Consider the following 14749-nt stretch of genomic DNA (forward strand, 5'->3'; position numbering starts at 1 on the left):
TGAATTATCACGCGCTTGTCCTACTCGCTGCCTCCCCCTTCACTGTCCCAGTCGTTTACCGCCCCCTCCCTGGCGGGCTCGTTGTGCTCCCACGCACGCGCACGCTGCCTTCGCCTTTGGTGGTACTCGCGGCGTTTGCTCCTTGCCGCCGCCTCCGTTGCGGCAACATAAATCCAACCGTCGTCGTCGTCTTCTTCTTCTTCCTTGCCGTCATCGCCGCGGCCGCTATTGTTCGGCATCGGCTTCCTCTCGACGTGGGCCTCACCACTATTCGGCGTCGCCTGCAACGCGGGTGACTCACCGCTGCCGTCCCCACGCGCCTCCACGCACGGCTGTTGGACGTTTTGCAGGCCTCCCTCCTCAGCCGCCGCGCCTGCCTCCTGCGCCTCCCTCGGTCGCTTGTTCGTTTTCTGCGTCCGCTCCTCCTCCTTGCCGGGGGGCTTTTGTTCCCTGCCGCCCTTCTTTGCGGGCGCGGTGGCAGGGCATTTTACAGCCTCAATGCTCCAATTGTGCACCCGCAGGGAGCGCAGGAACGCCGTCATCTCCGAGCGAGGCGGGTGCGGCTCCACCGCGGCAGGGCGGTGCTCCTTCAGGGCGGCAAGGTGGCAGTCCTCCGCCTCCCAGCACGGGCGTGTAGCCCGCCGTGCGAGGTCGCGGGCGGCAAGCAGAGTGCCGATGGCCGGGGTGCGGTTTAAGTCAAGATCAACGACATCCGCCGCCACCGCGGAATGGGCGAAGGCCGTGGCCGCTGCAGCGACGTCGCCACGCCACTCCTCCGCGATCGGGCGGAAGCGTGCAGAGCGGCTGCCACGCACACCCGTGTCGTAGCGGCGATAGGTGGAGAGAAACAGGTACAAGTACGGCCCGGGTGCCAGTGGGCAGACAACACGTCGGTCGGGTGACAAGGCCTCCGCAAAGAGCGTCTCTCTGGCGCCCCGCAAAATGGCAATTAACGTGCCAACAATCTTTCGTATCATGTTGAAAAGGAACGAGTTGCCCTCAATCTGCAGGACAACAAAGGGCAAAGGAACGTCTGCTGGGACACTGTTCACGGAGGCGGCGTCGGCAGCCGCGGCGGCCGCCAACAGTGGCGGCAGTGACGACGCAAGCGAGGCATCCTCCATCACCGTCTGCAGTGCGGCTTGAAACTCCGCCCGAGTCAACCCTGTGGTGGCCTGCGGCAGCAGGAAGACGCGCGGGGCAATCTCGCAGCGGTACACGGATCGCACGGCCTCATTGCTGCACGGCGAAATCACCTTGCGGTTCCACGCACTCCCGCCACGCTGAGACGCATCGACGGAAAAGCTGTGAAAGCGGTGGGTCCCCACCAGGAAACGAAGGAGAAGCTCGTTGCCGCGCGTCACGGCGGCAGACAACGCCGCCGCCCACGGCTCCGACTCGGCAGGGGAAAAATCCCAAGAAGAGCGCCCGTCTTTCGAACACCGCTGCAGCGATTCCGCCGCCTGCGGGAATTTCTCAAAGAAACTCGTCCACTGGTCGCAGGGTGCCACGAGAGCATAGGCCGGTATCAAATAGTGATACACGCGCCGATTACAAGAAAAGCGTGGAATAAAATTTCCCATCAAAGGCGTCACCCGCGCCAATCGTATCGTTAAGGGCAGTTTCGTGTTTAATGCCTCTTTTAGTTTATCGCACCCGCCCAACGCCTCAAGCCGTTCCGTGGGAACAAAAAGGCAGACGATGTTCCGCACTGCATGCACGCCACGATCTGTACGACAAGAGCGCGCAAAGTGGTGCATGTCGCCCTGCACACGGCCCCGCTCAATCGCCTCAACGAGACCAACATCTTTCAATGCCTGAATCAAGACCCCTTCCACAGTGTGGTGCGTGGGGGCGTGGGTCTGCAGCTGCAGTCCGCGGTAGCCTGTGCCGCAGTACATGATACAAAGCCCCAGCAGCGTATGATCCTTTGGGGCCTTTCGGAGGCACATCCGACGACCCTCAAAGGCATTTCGCCGTGCCATTTGCACCTTCGTTCTCTTGCCGCCGCTGCTCCCCTTGCCTTGACCACCAACACCCGCCCACGCAACTTCTCTATCTCTCCCTTCGTATTGCAGCTGTTGGTGCTCGGCGCCCCACGCGGGCTGTTGCTCGTCCTTTGAAGGAATGAACCCTTCCTCCCACTGGAGAAGGGAAAAAGGCGAAGTTACTGGTGTTGCCCCGCATTGGGCCTCTACATCACCCCTAAAAGCCCATCCAGACACACCCATAAATATATACACACTTACGAGCAAACAGAAGAGCACACGCAACCGCTCACAATGGGTAATAGAAGAAAGAAGACATGTTACACCAACACCCGCAGCAATGCTGCCGTGTCCTACGTTTACTTTTGCAGCGATGCCCGCTCCACCTGCTTCAACACGGCGCCAATGACATTCTTCACAGCCGTCACAGTCTCACCTTCCCTGCCGGTAGCGGCTGTGAGAAAGCACTGGCCCTTGTCCTCGGCAAGCGCCAGCGTGGGGTCAATAGGAACGGCGCCAAGAAACTCCACCTCATAAAGCTCAGCAAGCTTTCTGCCACCGCCGCGGGAAAAGATGTCGGTGCAGTGGGCACAGTGAGGGCAGACAAATCCAGACATGTTTTCTACAATCCCCAGGCAGCGTATCCCCATCTTGTGGCAAAAGGACAGCTCCTTCTTGACGTCATCCGTTGCGACATCCTGCGGCGTTGTGACAATCACGGCACCGGCAGGGTTGAGTGGCTGAAGTATTTCGCAGAGCGTGAGGTGCTCGTCGCTAGTGCCTGGCGGGGTGTCAACGATGAGGTAGTCAAGCGTGCCCCAGTGCACGTCTGCCACGAACTGCCGGATCATGGCATCCTTCTTCGGGCCCCGCCACACAACCGCGTCCTTGTCGCTTTGCAAGAGAAAGGCAATGGACATGATTTTGAGGTCCCCCGTGGCAGCACTTGCGTCACCTGGCACAAGAGAAACGGGCTGCCAGCCCCTTTCGTCACGGTAAACGTCACGGCCCGCCACACCGCAAATCGTTGGCACGCTCGGCCCACAGATGTCAACGTCCAACAAACCCACCCGTTTCCCATGCAAGTGCGTCAGCGCAAGTGCAAGTTGGCAGGCCACGGTGGATTTCCCCACCCCGCCCTTGCCACTCAGCACAAGGACAATGTGCTCGACGTTCGCGAGTGAAGGGATCATAGCCGTGCACCCACCGCCCTCTTTGCCCGTGCGTGTGTGCACAAGACGCAAGCTATTATCACTATATCCTGCAGTTCCCCGAAGTACCCGCAGCCAATCCTTTTCTCGTGGCCAGGAGCCAGTAACTGAAAAGAGAAACAAACACACAGAAGAACAAAAAAAAACGGCGAGATAAAAGGCGTAAAACATGCTAAACTGCGGCCCAAAAAGAGGAAAAGTGACTTATTCACACTTCCAAGAGCCATATAGATATACGTATATTTATATTTATATCCCGCTTTATGAAACAAAGAAAGAGGGAGACACTGTAAAAAGAGGATGAAGGAGTGTTTGTGCGAGGCCATCACAGATGGATACGCACTTGCCCGCAAGGGTCTGCGCATCGGTGTTTAACAATATGCTGCACCGCCTGTTTTGATTGTTTTTCGCTTTTTCCCCATCGAGGGGAGGGGAGGCAGCCGCTCGCTTCATACCCAACACTTTTCTTTTTTTATTCATCGCTTTACTACTGCGCCGTCGCGCTTTCCTCGGCTCACACTGGACGCCCATGCGCCTCGCTGTGCTCGCCCTCCTCCCCGTCCTTCGCGAGCTGCTCCAGCGCGTGCCAAACCTCCCGCACCTGCGCCACCAGCGTGGCCGGGCTGGTGAGGTCCACGACGTAGTAACGCACTTCCTCGCCCCCCGCAGTGAGGCGGCGACGCTCCCGCTCCGCCCGGCCCCGCAGGTACCCCAGCACCTCCCCCACGGTGCGCATTCCGCAGGTGTACATCGCCACACACGCCACGACGACAACCCCAACAACGGCGTACAGCGAGCCCCACAGCAGTGCCCGCCAGGCCAGCAAAATGTGCTCGGGCGACGGCGGCGGCACCACATCCTTCCCCTCCCCGCTACCGTAGCGCTCCTCGTCCATGATCTCCTCCACTGTGTCGCTGTTTGGCCACAGCGGCGGTTCATCCTGCCTCGTTGCGGGCCGCGCCTCCGCCCGCGGTGGCTGGACGTACTGCGCCTCCAGCTCCCGGGCGGACGGCAACTGCCGCTGCAACTCCTCTCGCGAGGGAATCATCGCCAGCACCTCCCGCGCCGATGGGACATTTGCCGCATTCACCTCATGCGGCTGCAGTTGGAAGGAAGTCGCGCTGCGGTATGACTTACGACCGTCACCGTGTTGACGGCAGCAACGCCTCGCGCCCCACCGCCACACACCAGCGGCTGCCGTGGAGACGCTGGTGGTGGTGGCATGCGTCGACGTCGCCGCGGCTGCAATGAGGGCGCATCGCCTCATCAGCCCGCCGCCCCTCCCGCAACGAGCTTCTGGCCGGAAACAAGGGGAAAAAACAACAACATAAACAAAAAAATCCACACACACAGAGAGAGGAAACCACGGACGCTTCAGAAACAAGGGGCGCGGATGCGTGCATGGATGAGGTCAAGCCCCACGCAAGAACGACAAGAACGGCAATAAAGGAGCGGAAATAATCCGCAACAGCAACTGGCAAAAAAGCGTACACGCACACATGCATAAACACATGATAAAGCCGAAGGGTATTCGCATGCGCTCCCGGCTTGATGCACCAGAACGAATCCAAGAGAAGAACAATTTCCACACTCTGCGGGGCAGTTAAATCAACCACAACGTCATCATCAACGGCACCGTCACGCTCATAAGCAGTGGGTGGAAGCAGAAGTCAAGAAAACATTAGTGTGGGGCAAAAAGACTAGCCGCGATGCTTTTTGCCACTGCAACGTCCCCCTTACGCGAGAGTTGCAGACAATCACGCCAGTACAACCGCCGCGTGGATAGCGCTGTATGAAAGTGATCGCGGTACGGGAGGAAGAAACTACGCATCCCAACCCGCCCGCCCTTTTCTTCCGCGATCTGCTGCAGACCGTTGTTCGCCACTTGGTACGCGGCTACCTGCTGCTCGTAATGCTGGCACATCGCACGGCACACTTCAAAGTTCGCATCTTCGGCACGACAGAACGCGGATGTGATGTTTCGGACCACCGCGGCGGAGCTCACGCTTGCATTTTTACGCCCCTCCACATCGTAGGCACTTCGCAGGGGAGGCGCAGTAGCGTCAGAGGCGGAATCGGGGGTGCCGCAATGCACGGGGAAACCAACTGGGACACCAACGTACCAGATACTGCTTAGTAACCGAGTGTACCGCGGCTTATTGCGGAGGTAGCGGGTCAGAGTCTTCTTAACATACGTGTGGGCGTCAAACAGGGTCGTCGCAATGTCCATGGGGTTCCCATTGACCCATGAGGCGTCGCTTCCTGGCATCACCATGAGCAGAATGACAAGGTGCACATTTGAACAGGCATCCCGCGTTGGCGCCGCGGCCCTGGCTTTTTGCGAGAAGAGTTGCTCAAAGACGCGTTGTAGCCGCGGAAGATGCCTTTGAATGGCAAAAAAGTCGTTTTTAAAGGGAATCACCGACTCTGTGTCCCGAAGCAGCGACGACAACGGCCGGATCAACAGCGTGTCAAAGCTGTAGGATACCTTCAGACTACTTGTATTTGCCGCGCAAGGGCCCGTGGTGGATGGCGCGAGCCCAACTTCACTGCGCAGCGGCGCAAAAAGGCTGGCGCCGAAGATGCCGCCTCGCGCACTTGACGCAGCAACGCCGCCCGACCTATTTTTTAACGCAGACGCCACGAGAGCCGCAATGGGGAGGCGCTCCAAGCTGTGGCCGCCGCTGCCTCCGGACCGCGTGGGTGGGAGAGAGGGGCCCACCTCCACCACGTGCAGAAGCAGACGTGCGTCGCCGCGTGCCACGCAGGCGCACCGCTCCTTGTCGTCCCGCCAAACCACCGGCGTCACCACATCGTCACACGACGGCGCGTTCACGTCGCGCTCGCACGGCGACGACCCTCCGATGCAAGGCGCCACGCCGCCGTTTTTGCACTTCAGCCCATCTGAGGCGAGGCAGATGAGAAACGTGACTATCATGAAGACAACTTCCACCCGCCGCGTCAGCCACGGTGCCTCGTTCACCGGCATTCCCGCACGCCTCCTAAACGCGCGCGCACACACACACGCCTGCAAAACAGACGGTGGGAAGGCGGTAAACTAAAAGTAAGGAAAACTACACCCGTTGCGGGTTTAGGCACCTACCACTGCACCTAGGCAAGTGGGCCAAAAGACGCCGCACAGGCGAGGGGAGAAGGAGACAGAAGATTGTGGGGCGTGCATACACACGCAGAGAGAGAGAGAGAGAGAAAAGAAAAAAAAGTGCGAGAAAGAGAGAGATAGCTAGATCGGCATTTAGACGGAGATGAATGCAGTGCCACACGCGCACACCCACCTCACCTCCACGTGTCCTATTTGCTATCAACAACGGAAAACATCACTAAATCATCTGCTTCCATCTTCCTTTTTCATAGGTTCCTCCCTCAATCTCAGATTCATATTACTTGTGTTTCCAGAAATTATTCCCTCTCATTTTATAAAGTGCGCCCAAAATGATTGCGTGTTCGCACTGCAGCGTGACTCACCCGTGGCAAGGCAACTTCTTTTCCTTGTTACGTTCACTCAACACCCTCAAGGTAATAAAGAGAGAGAGAGAGAGGGAAAGGGAGAGAAAAGGGTGTGTGGCAAACACACCCACCCACACTCGCAGAGGGCGATGCAGACACACAGAGACACGAACACAACCAACCAAAGACGCCTACTATTTTGCTCACCGCAGTTAGTTCATCCTTCCCTCCTTCTTCTTCCTCATCGCGTTGCCGTCCTTGCGTTTTTTTTTCTCCCCCAAGCCGCCTACATGGAATTCTACGAGAAGAGCATCAGGAAGGCAAGCATGAGGGCAAAGAGACCGATAGCCTCCGTCAGGGCGAAGCCGAGAATGGCGTAGTTGAACAGCATCTTCGTCAGGTTCGGCTGGCGTGCGCAGGCGACGAGCAGGTTGCCAAAGATGGTGCCGATGCCGAGCCCGACACCCGCGAGCGCGATGGCGGCGAGGCCGGTGCCGACGTAGTGCAGCCCCTGCACGGAAATGGCTACCGTCGACGCCCTACGCACCACCAGTGACGTAGACGAGGGAACCGCGGCGGTCACGCGGCGCGCGACGGGCGAAGCGATCATCAAACGGCGCATCATCCTTTGTTTTGGCTCCTGTAGTTTCCTCTTGTTGCTGTTGCTGTTTACTTCTCAACCGTTGGCGTTGGATGGAGTTAACCGCGAGCTACCACAAACCTTCCTCCACCGCGCGCCGAAGAGAAGCAAAAAGAGGCGCATGCGTGGGGGACGCGGAGACGCGCAAGCGCAAAGGGGAAAAGAAGAAGAAGAAGGGCGGGGGGGGGGCAATACCCACCAGCTCCCGCGCCGAGACAACACGCCCTGCGGGGCGGGGTGCACCCACACACACGGACACACAGAAGCACACAAAAATACAGGCGACAAAACAAAACAAACAAACGAAAGCAAGGAGATAAAAAACGATAGCCTCGAAGCGGCACGCCAAAAAGGAGAAAGGGACAAAGCCGGGGGAGGCGGCAGATGGGCCGAAGAAAAGTGCCAGAAAAGGCACCCCCCCCCCTCCTGCTCGAAGAAAGTTAGTCAAAAAATAATGCTCTTCAACTACACATACACCAGAGGGGGGCGGTGAAATATGTGTGTGGAATACACGCCGTTAAAAGTTAAAAACAAAACACTGAGCTATGAAAAAAAAAATAATAATAATAAAAGCAAAGCCTCACATTTATAAAAATGGTGGTGGAGAGCAAATATTACGCCAGCAGCAGGATGTCATCAGAGAAGATCCTCTTCGGCGGGGGGAGTCGCCAACGGATCCTCAAAGGCAGCGGCAACGGCATTTGTGGGGGACGCAGACAAACCAAGCAGGGGGTCGTCGAGCGGGTCCCCCTCGACTGCGGCAGCCGCCGCGGCCTGTGAAGGCCCCACTGTCTTCTTTTCACGCTCATTCAGCACATTTTGCTTCTCAAGATTAAGTGCGCTGATCTGATCACTGTGCAGCTGTAATTCGCCGTTGATGGTGGCGAGAAACTTCTGTAGGCGGTACGCGGACTCATCCTCCCGCTCCAGCGCCACAAGCGACGCTTCAACCTGCGCCACCAGCCCCCGTCTCTTGGCGTCCGTCGCACCCGCCCATACGGCGTGCAGCTCCTTCTTGTCCACAGCAATGGTCCCTACGAGGGCATTTTTCTCCTTCTGATGAGCAGCGCGGCGAAGGTCAGCCGCTTCCTCATGTTTTTTATTCACCTCCGCTCTCCGCTCCGCCAGACCCTTCTCCACCAGCCCTTCCGTGTTGTCACGCGCCGCCGCCAACCGCTCCTGCAGCACCTTGACGCTGTCGAGCACCCTCTCGCACTCGTCGTGCTTGTGTGACATCTGCCTATGCAGCCGCACCTGCTGCCCCTCCAAGTTCGCCTTGCGCGTTCGAATGGACGTCTCGTCAATGCCTTTTCTTTTGAGGTCTTCCACCTCCTCCTCGTGGGCCGCAATTTGGGCTTTGGCTGCCTCTATCTCCGAGAGCAGCCCCGTCACCTGCGCCCGGCCCTCGCGGATGTAGGTCGCAAAGTGGGATCGCTGACGATTTATTTCCGCCACTTCCCGCGGGGTGTAATACCCCTCCGGCCGCAGCTCGCTGCAGAAGAACTCAATTTCCTTTTCGGCTGGGACCTCCTTCACGCTGACGGCCGTCCCACGCTGCGCCTGCAGCAGCGTGACGAACACGTGCACACACTTCTGCAAGACGGCAGGGTTGCCAAAGCTGACGTGGCAATCAATTTCGCTCGGGATCTTCAGTAGCAGGTGGTGCTCGGCCGCACTGAACAGCGCCCGCTTGTCCTTTGTTTTCTTCTGGTAGATGGCCGCAATGAGGTCGTAGGGGCTCGCCCGCTCCATCGCACCGTGATGGTCAAGCACAAAGAAGGCCGTGGGGGTGAGGGCGAAAATGCGGCGCTCGCCGCGTCCACCGTTCCTTTCGTAGAACACGCAGTGGTCCACGAAGTACATCTGGTTGCCCTTCAGCCGACGGAAGTCTGAGTGCAGTTTGGCTTCATCCACAAAAGTGAGACCATCGACGGGAATTGCGGCGGCTTTCAACTCGTTCGGCTGCGCTTCCCCCGTCTCCGCCATGTTGCCCGGCCGGGCTCCTGCGTCTCCTCTCCCTCCCTTTCCCGCCTTTCCTCCCGCGCCCGTCCTGTGCCACGCCCAAGCTCCCGCTTCAGCGCAGCCGCCGGGTGAGGGCAAAGACAAATTACTACTGGGGTCGGCACAACGATAGGTGTGTATATGTGTATATAGTGCTTAGGCAGAACTACCCTTGCTGCTTCGCCCCACCGCTAGCCAGTGCTCGTCACCTGTGGCGCAACAAAGTACGGGGGCGTGTGTGTGTGAAGGGAAGGTAACCGGGTGGCTTACTAATGCCCAACGCAGTGAGGAGAACGTCATCGCGCCCCAGCGCATAAGCAAAGAAAAAGGAGGAAATTATAGAAAATGCAGAACGAATCCGCAGAGAAACCCCCGCAGTCGCCACCATGCATCTGAGGTAGTTCATCCACGGGGTAGGGCATGTAGTTTGATGGATGTCTGTATAGCGAAAGAGGAGAGGGAAAAAAATATTATTACACACACAGAGAGAGACACAGGCAAGCAGACAGAGAAGCAACGGCAGGAGCATGTCGCCAGGACCAAAGTGGAGCCCACCACCACCACAGCCCCCTCCATCGCATTTGCGGGTTGTGTATGTGCGTGTGTGCGTCCTTACCTTGGTTTATTCGTAGTGGCAATTACAGAACGCCCCCTTCAGCCACTGCACAGGCACAGCTGCTGTAAGCACACACAGACACACTCTGAGAACGACGCAGAAAAATCATCTTTTTTTTTTGTTGTTGTTGTTGTTATAATCAAGATGCAGCAGGCATTGCGGGGTTCACATGCATGCCAAAGAGAGTGAGGAGCCGCAGCAGGTGCGGCGACCCGTTCGCCACACCCTGATCCCCAAACAACTCTAGAAGCATCTCTGTCGGTTCACGCCGTGCCTCCGACATGTGGTCGTCCCAGTCCTCCTCCTGCGCCGGAGTCGAAGCCCCCGCCAAGGCGCACTGCACCATCGCAACGTCCTTGGTGCCCAGAAGCGGTTGGAGTTGCTCTGTCAGTAGCAGATGCAGCAGCCCCTCCAGCTGATTTATGACCAACGTGCTCGGTGACACATCCAACAGCAACACGAGGCGCTCCGCAAACGACGCCGCATTCGGGTGACGCCCAACGTTCAGCAGCAGGGAGTCCAGAACGGCACTCTCCCCGCACGGCGGCAGGCACCAGGCGAGCAGGAGCGCCACGTGCACGTTGTCCGACTCTGCCTGCACAGACTCTGCGGAAAGCAGCCGGCGAACCGCAAAATCGACCAGGTGACACCGCAGTGCCAGGGTGCCTCGTCGCACCATCACGCCCAGCAGAGCGAAAGAGGCGGTGAGAAGTTCAGTGCACTGAGTTTGTGTCAACAGCTCCAGCGCACGATCCACCAGCGCGGCGTCAACGAGCTCCGCGGGATGCGGGCAGAGCAGCAGCAGACAGTAAGTGCAACGCACCACCAGCGAGAGAACCGCCATGTCACGCTTCACGTTCTCAAAGCACCACGCAAGGGCATCAGACGTGATCGGATTCCATGCATGGACACTTTGAGACATCTCCAAGAGCAGTTCCCAGGCGTTATCCTCCACCCAAGGCGTTAATTTGCCTTCAGGCACGGTGCAAGGGAAAACCACGTTGGGAAACAGGGACCACACATGACGCTCCATCTCTGGCGAGGCGAGCTGCGTGCATGCGGCGGTGCACTGCAGCAAGACCCCCAAGGAACCCGCATCCACCTCCGCGCCGTCCACTGACTCGTTTGCCTTCATCGCGACGTCGGCTTCGCCTATAAACCGATACACGGCGGGCAGCACCACATCCAGCAGCCTCGCGCCATTGTCAGGGTTCAGCACCCCGCGTGAAACCAGGCCGTACATAAGCTCTGCGAGGACCCGCACGCTGGACGGGGTACGCAGCTGCGGCAGGAGGCGTTGGATTGTCAGCAGCACATCTTGAACGTAGTCCGGCGTGAGCTCCGCACGCCTAAAGTTTGAGTCATCAACGAAGTTGCCTATAGAGCGCAGCAGCGTCAACAACACCACGGTAGAGGTCGAGGAAACCAACAAGGACCCCAACGCGGCGTGAACCTCGCGTCGCACAGACGTCTCCTGCACGGACTCGCACCACATACCCGTCATCCAAACAACACGGCGTAGAACGAAGGGTGAGGCAGGGGCGGCGGCGGCGTCGGCGCCGCGAATGAGTGGAATGAGTTTTCCTGTCAGAAAGGCCAGGTAGCCCGCAGGGTCCTGACCCACAGACATGGTGTGGTAGCACAGCCCAATCGCATGCAATGCGGCCGTAACGCGGGCGAGGTCGTCGCCAGCAAGAAAGGCGTTCACGATCTGCCACTCTGCCGCAAGACTGCGTGTGGCACAGTTCGTCGAGCCTGTCAGGGCAAGCAGCAACTCCTCCGCGGCGCAGGTCGCACTACCCTCATCCTCCACGACGGTCGTATCTAATTCCAAAACAAACCGCTCCGGTTCACTTTCCCACTCCTGCAGCATTGACGCGCGCACGTCATCCGCAAGCAGCATCGTCACGCGCTCCAGGAGACGATGCAGCAGCGGGGAGTCCGCGAACGCGATGAGCTGCTCCTTGACGAACTCCACGGAGTCCTCTTCCAGCAACAAGGCGGTAAAGAGGGCCATGGATCGGACCAGCATCTTTTCCGAGGCAACGAAGCCCAGCGGGGTCTCAACAACGGAGACAAGAAGACGGAAGAGCGAGTCGGTACCCTCCAGAGCACCTCCGTGTGCCAAAAAAAACTCTGGCGGAAGCTCGCTCAGTCGTGCAGGGAAGGTGGCCACCGCCTTTAGCTGCGCCTTCAGGGCGTACTCCAGCAAACGCTGGCGGCACTGCAGCAGCTGATGATGCTGCTGCTGCTGTTGCCCTGGTAGCGTCACGCCACGTGTGAGGTCCCACGTTATCGTAAGCAGATAGGGATAGAAGCTTGGCTCAAACACGCCGACGCCAAAGACGCGCAGGGCACCCTTCATGAGGAACAGCAGAGGCAAATAGAATTCAACGTGCTCCCAGGATGCGCTGGACGCAAAAAGATTCGACATGACAGGGACAAACAGAGTACACAGCCTTCCAAACATGTTGCCAATACGCTTCCGCTGCGCCTCCTTGAGAAAGACATGCAGAGTTAAGAGACACTGCGTGAGGAATCCCATCGAGGCAACCGTCACACCCGACGCGGCTCGCACACAGGCATCCGACAACAACCGCGCCACGCGCTCCGTTGGCCCCGGCAATGCGCCCGGCATGGCTTTTACCGCAGAGCGCAAGACCATAACGCACAGCACCGTTGCCACCTTCCGAGCCAAGAACAAAGACGGCAGGGGCTCGCGTAGTAGCAGCTGCGCGTAGCCGTCAATGAGGTCCAGCTGCACATCCTTGGGAACAGCATTGCGCCACGATTGCTCGACAAACTCCAGCACCGTGGAGGCAAGGAAAAAGCGCTCGTCTGGCGTCAACGCAGAGGAGGCGATGCCCTCCCACGTAAAGCGGAGAAACTCCACCGGTGTTTCCTCCTGCACCTGCCGCAGCTGCGACGCCGCCTTTCGGCGTGCCTCGTTGTCGGTGGATGTGCGAAGGATCCCTAGCAAGCCGTCCATCTTCACTAGACCTTCTTGCACGCACACGCAGAGGGAAAAAGAGAGAGAAAGCCGCAGAAAGCACGGGATGGGTGGTTGAGAACAAAAGGAAAAAAAAAAAAGAGGAACAAAAAGCAAAATCCTCATAGGAATTTTCATATTTCTTTCTTTCCTTCTCCGCTTGTACCCTCCCCCGTCACATGTTCACACAAAATTACCGACGGCCTCATCAATCTGCTGTGTGAGTCGCAGCATCATCTCCTGCGACTGCACGTCGAGGGGCCGAAACCCCACCAGGCCGTACCCGTCCACCACCTCCATAATCGCCCTGCTGTAGCGGTAGAGCCGGCCGCCGTCTGCCTGCAGGTCAATTACCTCCACCTCCGCCTCTTCCTTCTCCCACCGCCTCGGATCACCACACGACGCGTCCGTCGAGGATGTGGGGTACATCTGCGCCCGGCGGTGCTCCCGTCGTCGCCGTCGCAACTGCCGCTTCCACAAGCGGTCAAAATCCTCCGCCATGAAGTGCGAGGCGCGCAAGAAAGTCTCCCCCTCCTCCGCCTCCTCCACGGAAAGCGTGTCCCACTTGCTCATCACATTCACGTGCGGAAGCTCGTGGTCGATCATCGTGGTGATGCTCAGCAAGCAGCTTGACACGTACGTTGCCACATCACGCGTGGAGACGGCGGCATCGACGAGGTGAACCGTGCACAGGGAGCACGACAACCGCTTCTCCAGCATCCTGAAGAGCGTATGCATGACAGACGCCCCCACGTAGAACTCCACCTGCCCTGGGCAGTCCACAATAAGGTATGGCGCACGCGTCGACGGCAACCCGCCTGATGCTCCGTGGGCGGTCGCCGTCGCGGCAACATCCTGCAGTCGCCGCTCCACAGCCTCCTCAATCTTGCGACGAATCCAGTCCATGTTGCGCTCCATCACAGCCGCGCAAAACACGTAGCATCCATTTGGACCCAGGCCTTCGTCCGCCATGACACGCGCGTGTGAGACAAGTTCCCGCACGTCGACATCGCACGGATACGGGAAGACGTCTTCGTTGGCGGGATCCAAATTAAGCAGGACGACGGGCCGTGTTGGGTCGTACACACTAAGAAACTGCCGCTTCCCTTCACAGTAGGTCGTCTTGCCGCTACCCGGAGGGCCGCACACCAGCTCTCCGAACATCGCGCCGCTTTACAGCACACAGAAACACACACACACGCACAGGGCAACAACAACAAAAAAAGACAACACCAAGAACGAGAGGCGAATAAACCACGCATCCAGGCGAACGCCAAGTTTAAGCAAACAACAAGAAGCGAATAAAAAAAAATGTAATCAACCCGCATAGTAAAAAAAACAGTGGGTTACTAGAAGAAAGAGTACGCATTGAAAAAAGAAGTCATCAGTAGCAACGATTTACTTCCCAGCTGTCACGATCCTTGCTGCTACTCTCGTTGCTCACCAAGAGTTAAACCAAAAGCAAAAAAAAAAGACCGAATAATCCAAATCCCAATACGCTATATGACATGCATAAAAGCAACAGAAAAAAAAAACAACTCTTGTGCGCATCAACGGGCAGGTCAAAGCCCTACCCTCCCAGGGCACCGCAGCCGTGGGAGATTAAACACACGCACTGGAAGTCCTCCCTCACTCACCCACAAAGCCGTACATTTCTCGTTATCTTTTTAATATTGTTTTTGCCCGAGGGGAGTCGCTAATGGTTGATGTTTTGTTGTTTAAATCACCCCCCGCGCCCCCGCTTGTGCCTCACACATCTCCAAGGGGGTCACCAGCGTAAAGCGATGTCGCAGCTTCCCACCGATGCTGGGGGCCAGCCTCCTCCCCACGCAGCTGCCG

General features: G+C 58.1%; 8 protein-coding genes across 8 annotated transcripts, besides 8 other annotated features; all 8 read right to left on the reverse strand.

The window, feature by feature from the left end:
- Positions 1–20: 20 nt before the first annotated feature.
- Tco025E_00457 (putative pseudouridylate synthase I) lies at positions 21–2231 on the reverse strand (the record flags this gene model as incomplete). Its single annotated transcript, XM_029367399.1, has 1 exon — positions 21–2231. The coding sequence occupies one exon, from the start codon at positions 2229–2231 to the stop codon at positions 21–23; it is 2211 nt and encodes a 736-aa protein (XP_029232472.1).
- Positions 2232–2347: 116 nt separating this feature from the next.
- Positions 2348–3181, reverse strand: Tco025E_00458 (nucleotide-binding protein; the record flags this gene model as incomplete). The annotated part of the gene is made up of 1 exon (XM_029367400.1): positions 2348–3181. One exon carries the CDS (start codon positions 3179–3181, stop codon positions 2348–2350), a length of 834 nt encoding a protein of 277 aa, XP_029232473.1.
- A 532-nt stretch (positions 3182–3713) lies between these two features.
- Positions 3714–4466, reverse strand: Tco025E_00459 (uncharacterized protein; the record flags this gene model as incomplete). The annotated part of the gene is made up of 1 exon (XM_029367401.1): positions 3714–4466. One exon carries the CDS (start codon positions 4464–4466, stop codon positions 3714–3716), a length of 753 nt encoding a protein of 250 aa, XP_029232474.1.
- A 341-nt stretch (positions 4467–4807) lies between these two features.
- Positions 4808–4840: a microsatellite.
- A 40-nt stretch (positions 4841–4880) lies between these two features.
- Positions 4881–6188, reverse strand: Tco025E_00460 (uncharacterized protein; the record flags this gene model as incomplete). The annotated part of the gene is made up of 1 exon (XM_029367402.1): positions 4881–6188. One exon carries the CDS (start codon positions 6186–6188, stop codon positions 4881–4883), a length of 1308 nt encoding a protein of 435 aa, XP_029232475.1.
- Positions 6189–6388: 200 nt separating this feature from the next.
- Positions 6389–6440: a sequence feature (GA-rich).
- Positions 6441–6740: 300 nt separating this feature from the next.
- Positions 6741–6769: a microsatellite.
- Positions 6770–6962: 193 nt separating this feature from the next.
- On the reverse strand, positions 6963–7274 carry Tco025E_00461 (ATPase subunit 9; the record flags this gene model as incomplete). Its single annotated transcript, XM_029367403.1, has 1 exon — positions 6963–7274. The coding sequence occupies one exon, from the start codon at positions 7272–7274 to the stop codon at positions 6963–6965; it is 312 nt and encodes a 103-aa protein (XP_029232476.1).
- Positions 7275–7544: 270 nt separating this feature from the next.
- Positions 7545–7608: a microsatellite.
- Positions 7589–7616: a sequence feature (A-rich).
- A 324-nt stretch (positions 7617–7940) lies between these two features.
- Positions 7941–9290, reverse strand: Tco025E_00462 (uncharacterized protein; the record flags this gene model as incomplete). Its single annotated transcript, XM_029367404.1, has 1 exon — positions 7941–9290. One exon carries the CDS (start codon positions 9288–9290, stop codon positions 7941–7943), a length of 1350 nt encoding a protein of 449 aa, XP_029232477.1.
- A 743-nt stretch (positions 9291–10033) lies between these two features.
- Positions 10034–10056: a microsatellite.
- A 4-nt stretch (positions 10057–10060) lies between these two features.
- On the reverse strand, positions 10061–12910 carry Tco025E_00463 (uncharacterized protein; the record flags this gene model as incomplete). The annotated part of the gene is made up of 1 exon (XM_029367405.1): positions 10061–12910. The coding sequence occupies one exon, from the start codon at positions 12908–12910 to the stop codon at positions 10061–10063; it is 2850 nt and encodes a 949-aa protein (XP_029232478.1).
- A 183-nt stretch (positions 12911–13093) lies between these two features.
- Positions 13094–14074, reverse strand: Tco025E_00464 (cytoplasmic protein; the record flags this gene model as incomplete). The annotated part of the gene is made up of 1 exon (XM_029367406.1): positions 13094–14074. The coding sequence occupies one exon, from the start codon at positions 14072–14074 to the stop codon at positions 13094–13096; it is 981 nt and encodes a 326-aa protein (XP_029232479.1).
- An 11-nt stretch (positions 14075–14085) lies between these two features.
- Positions 14086–14115: a microsatellite.
- Positions 14116–14118: 3 nt separating this feature from the next.
- Positions 14119–14150: a microsatellite.
- Positions 14151–14749: the final 599 nt, after the last annotated feature.

The sequence above is a fragment of the Trypanosoma conorhini genome (genome assembly GCF_003719485.1).
Source record: "Trypanosoma conorhini strain 025E chromosome Unknown Tco_14.4_contig_00010, whole genome shotgun sequence".
Classification (NCBI taxonomy): domain Eukaryota; phylum Euglenozoa; class Kinetoplastea; order Trypanosomatida; family Trypanosomatidae; genus Trypanosoma; species Trypanosoma conorhini.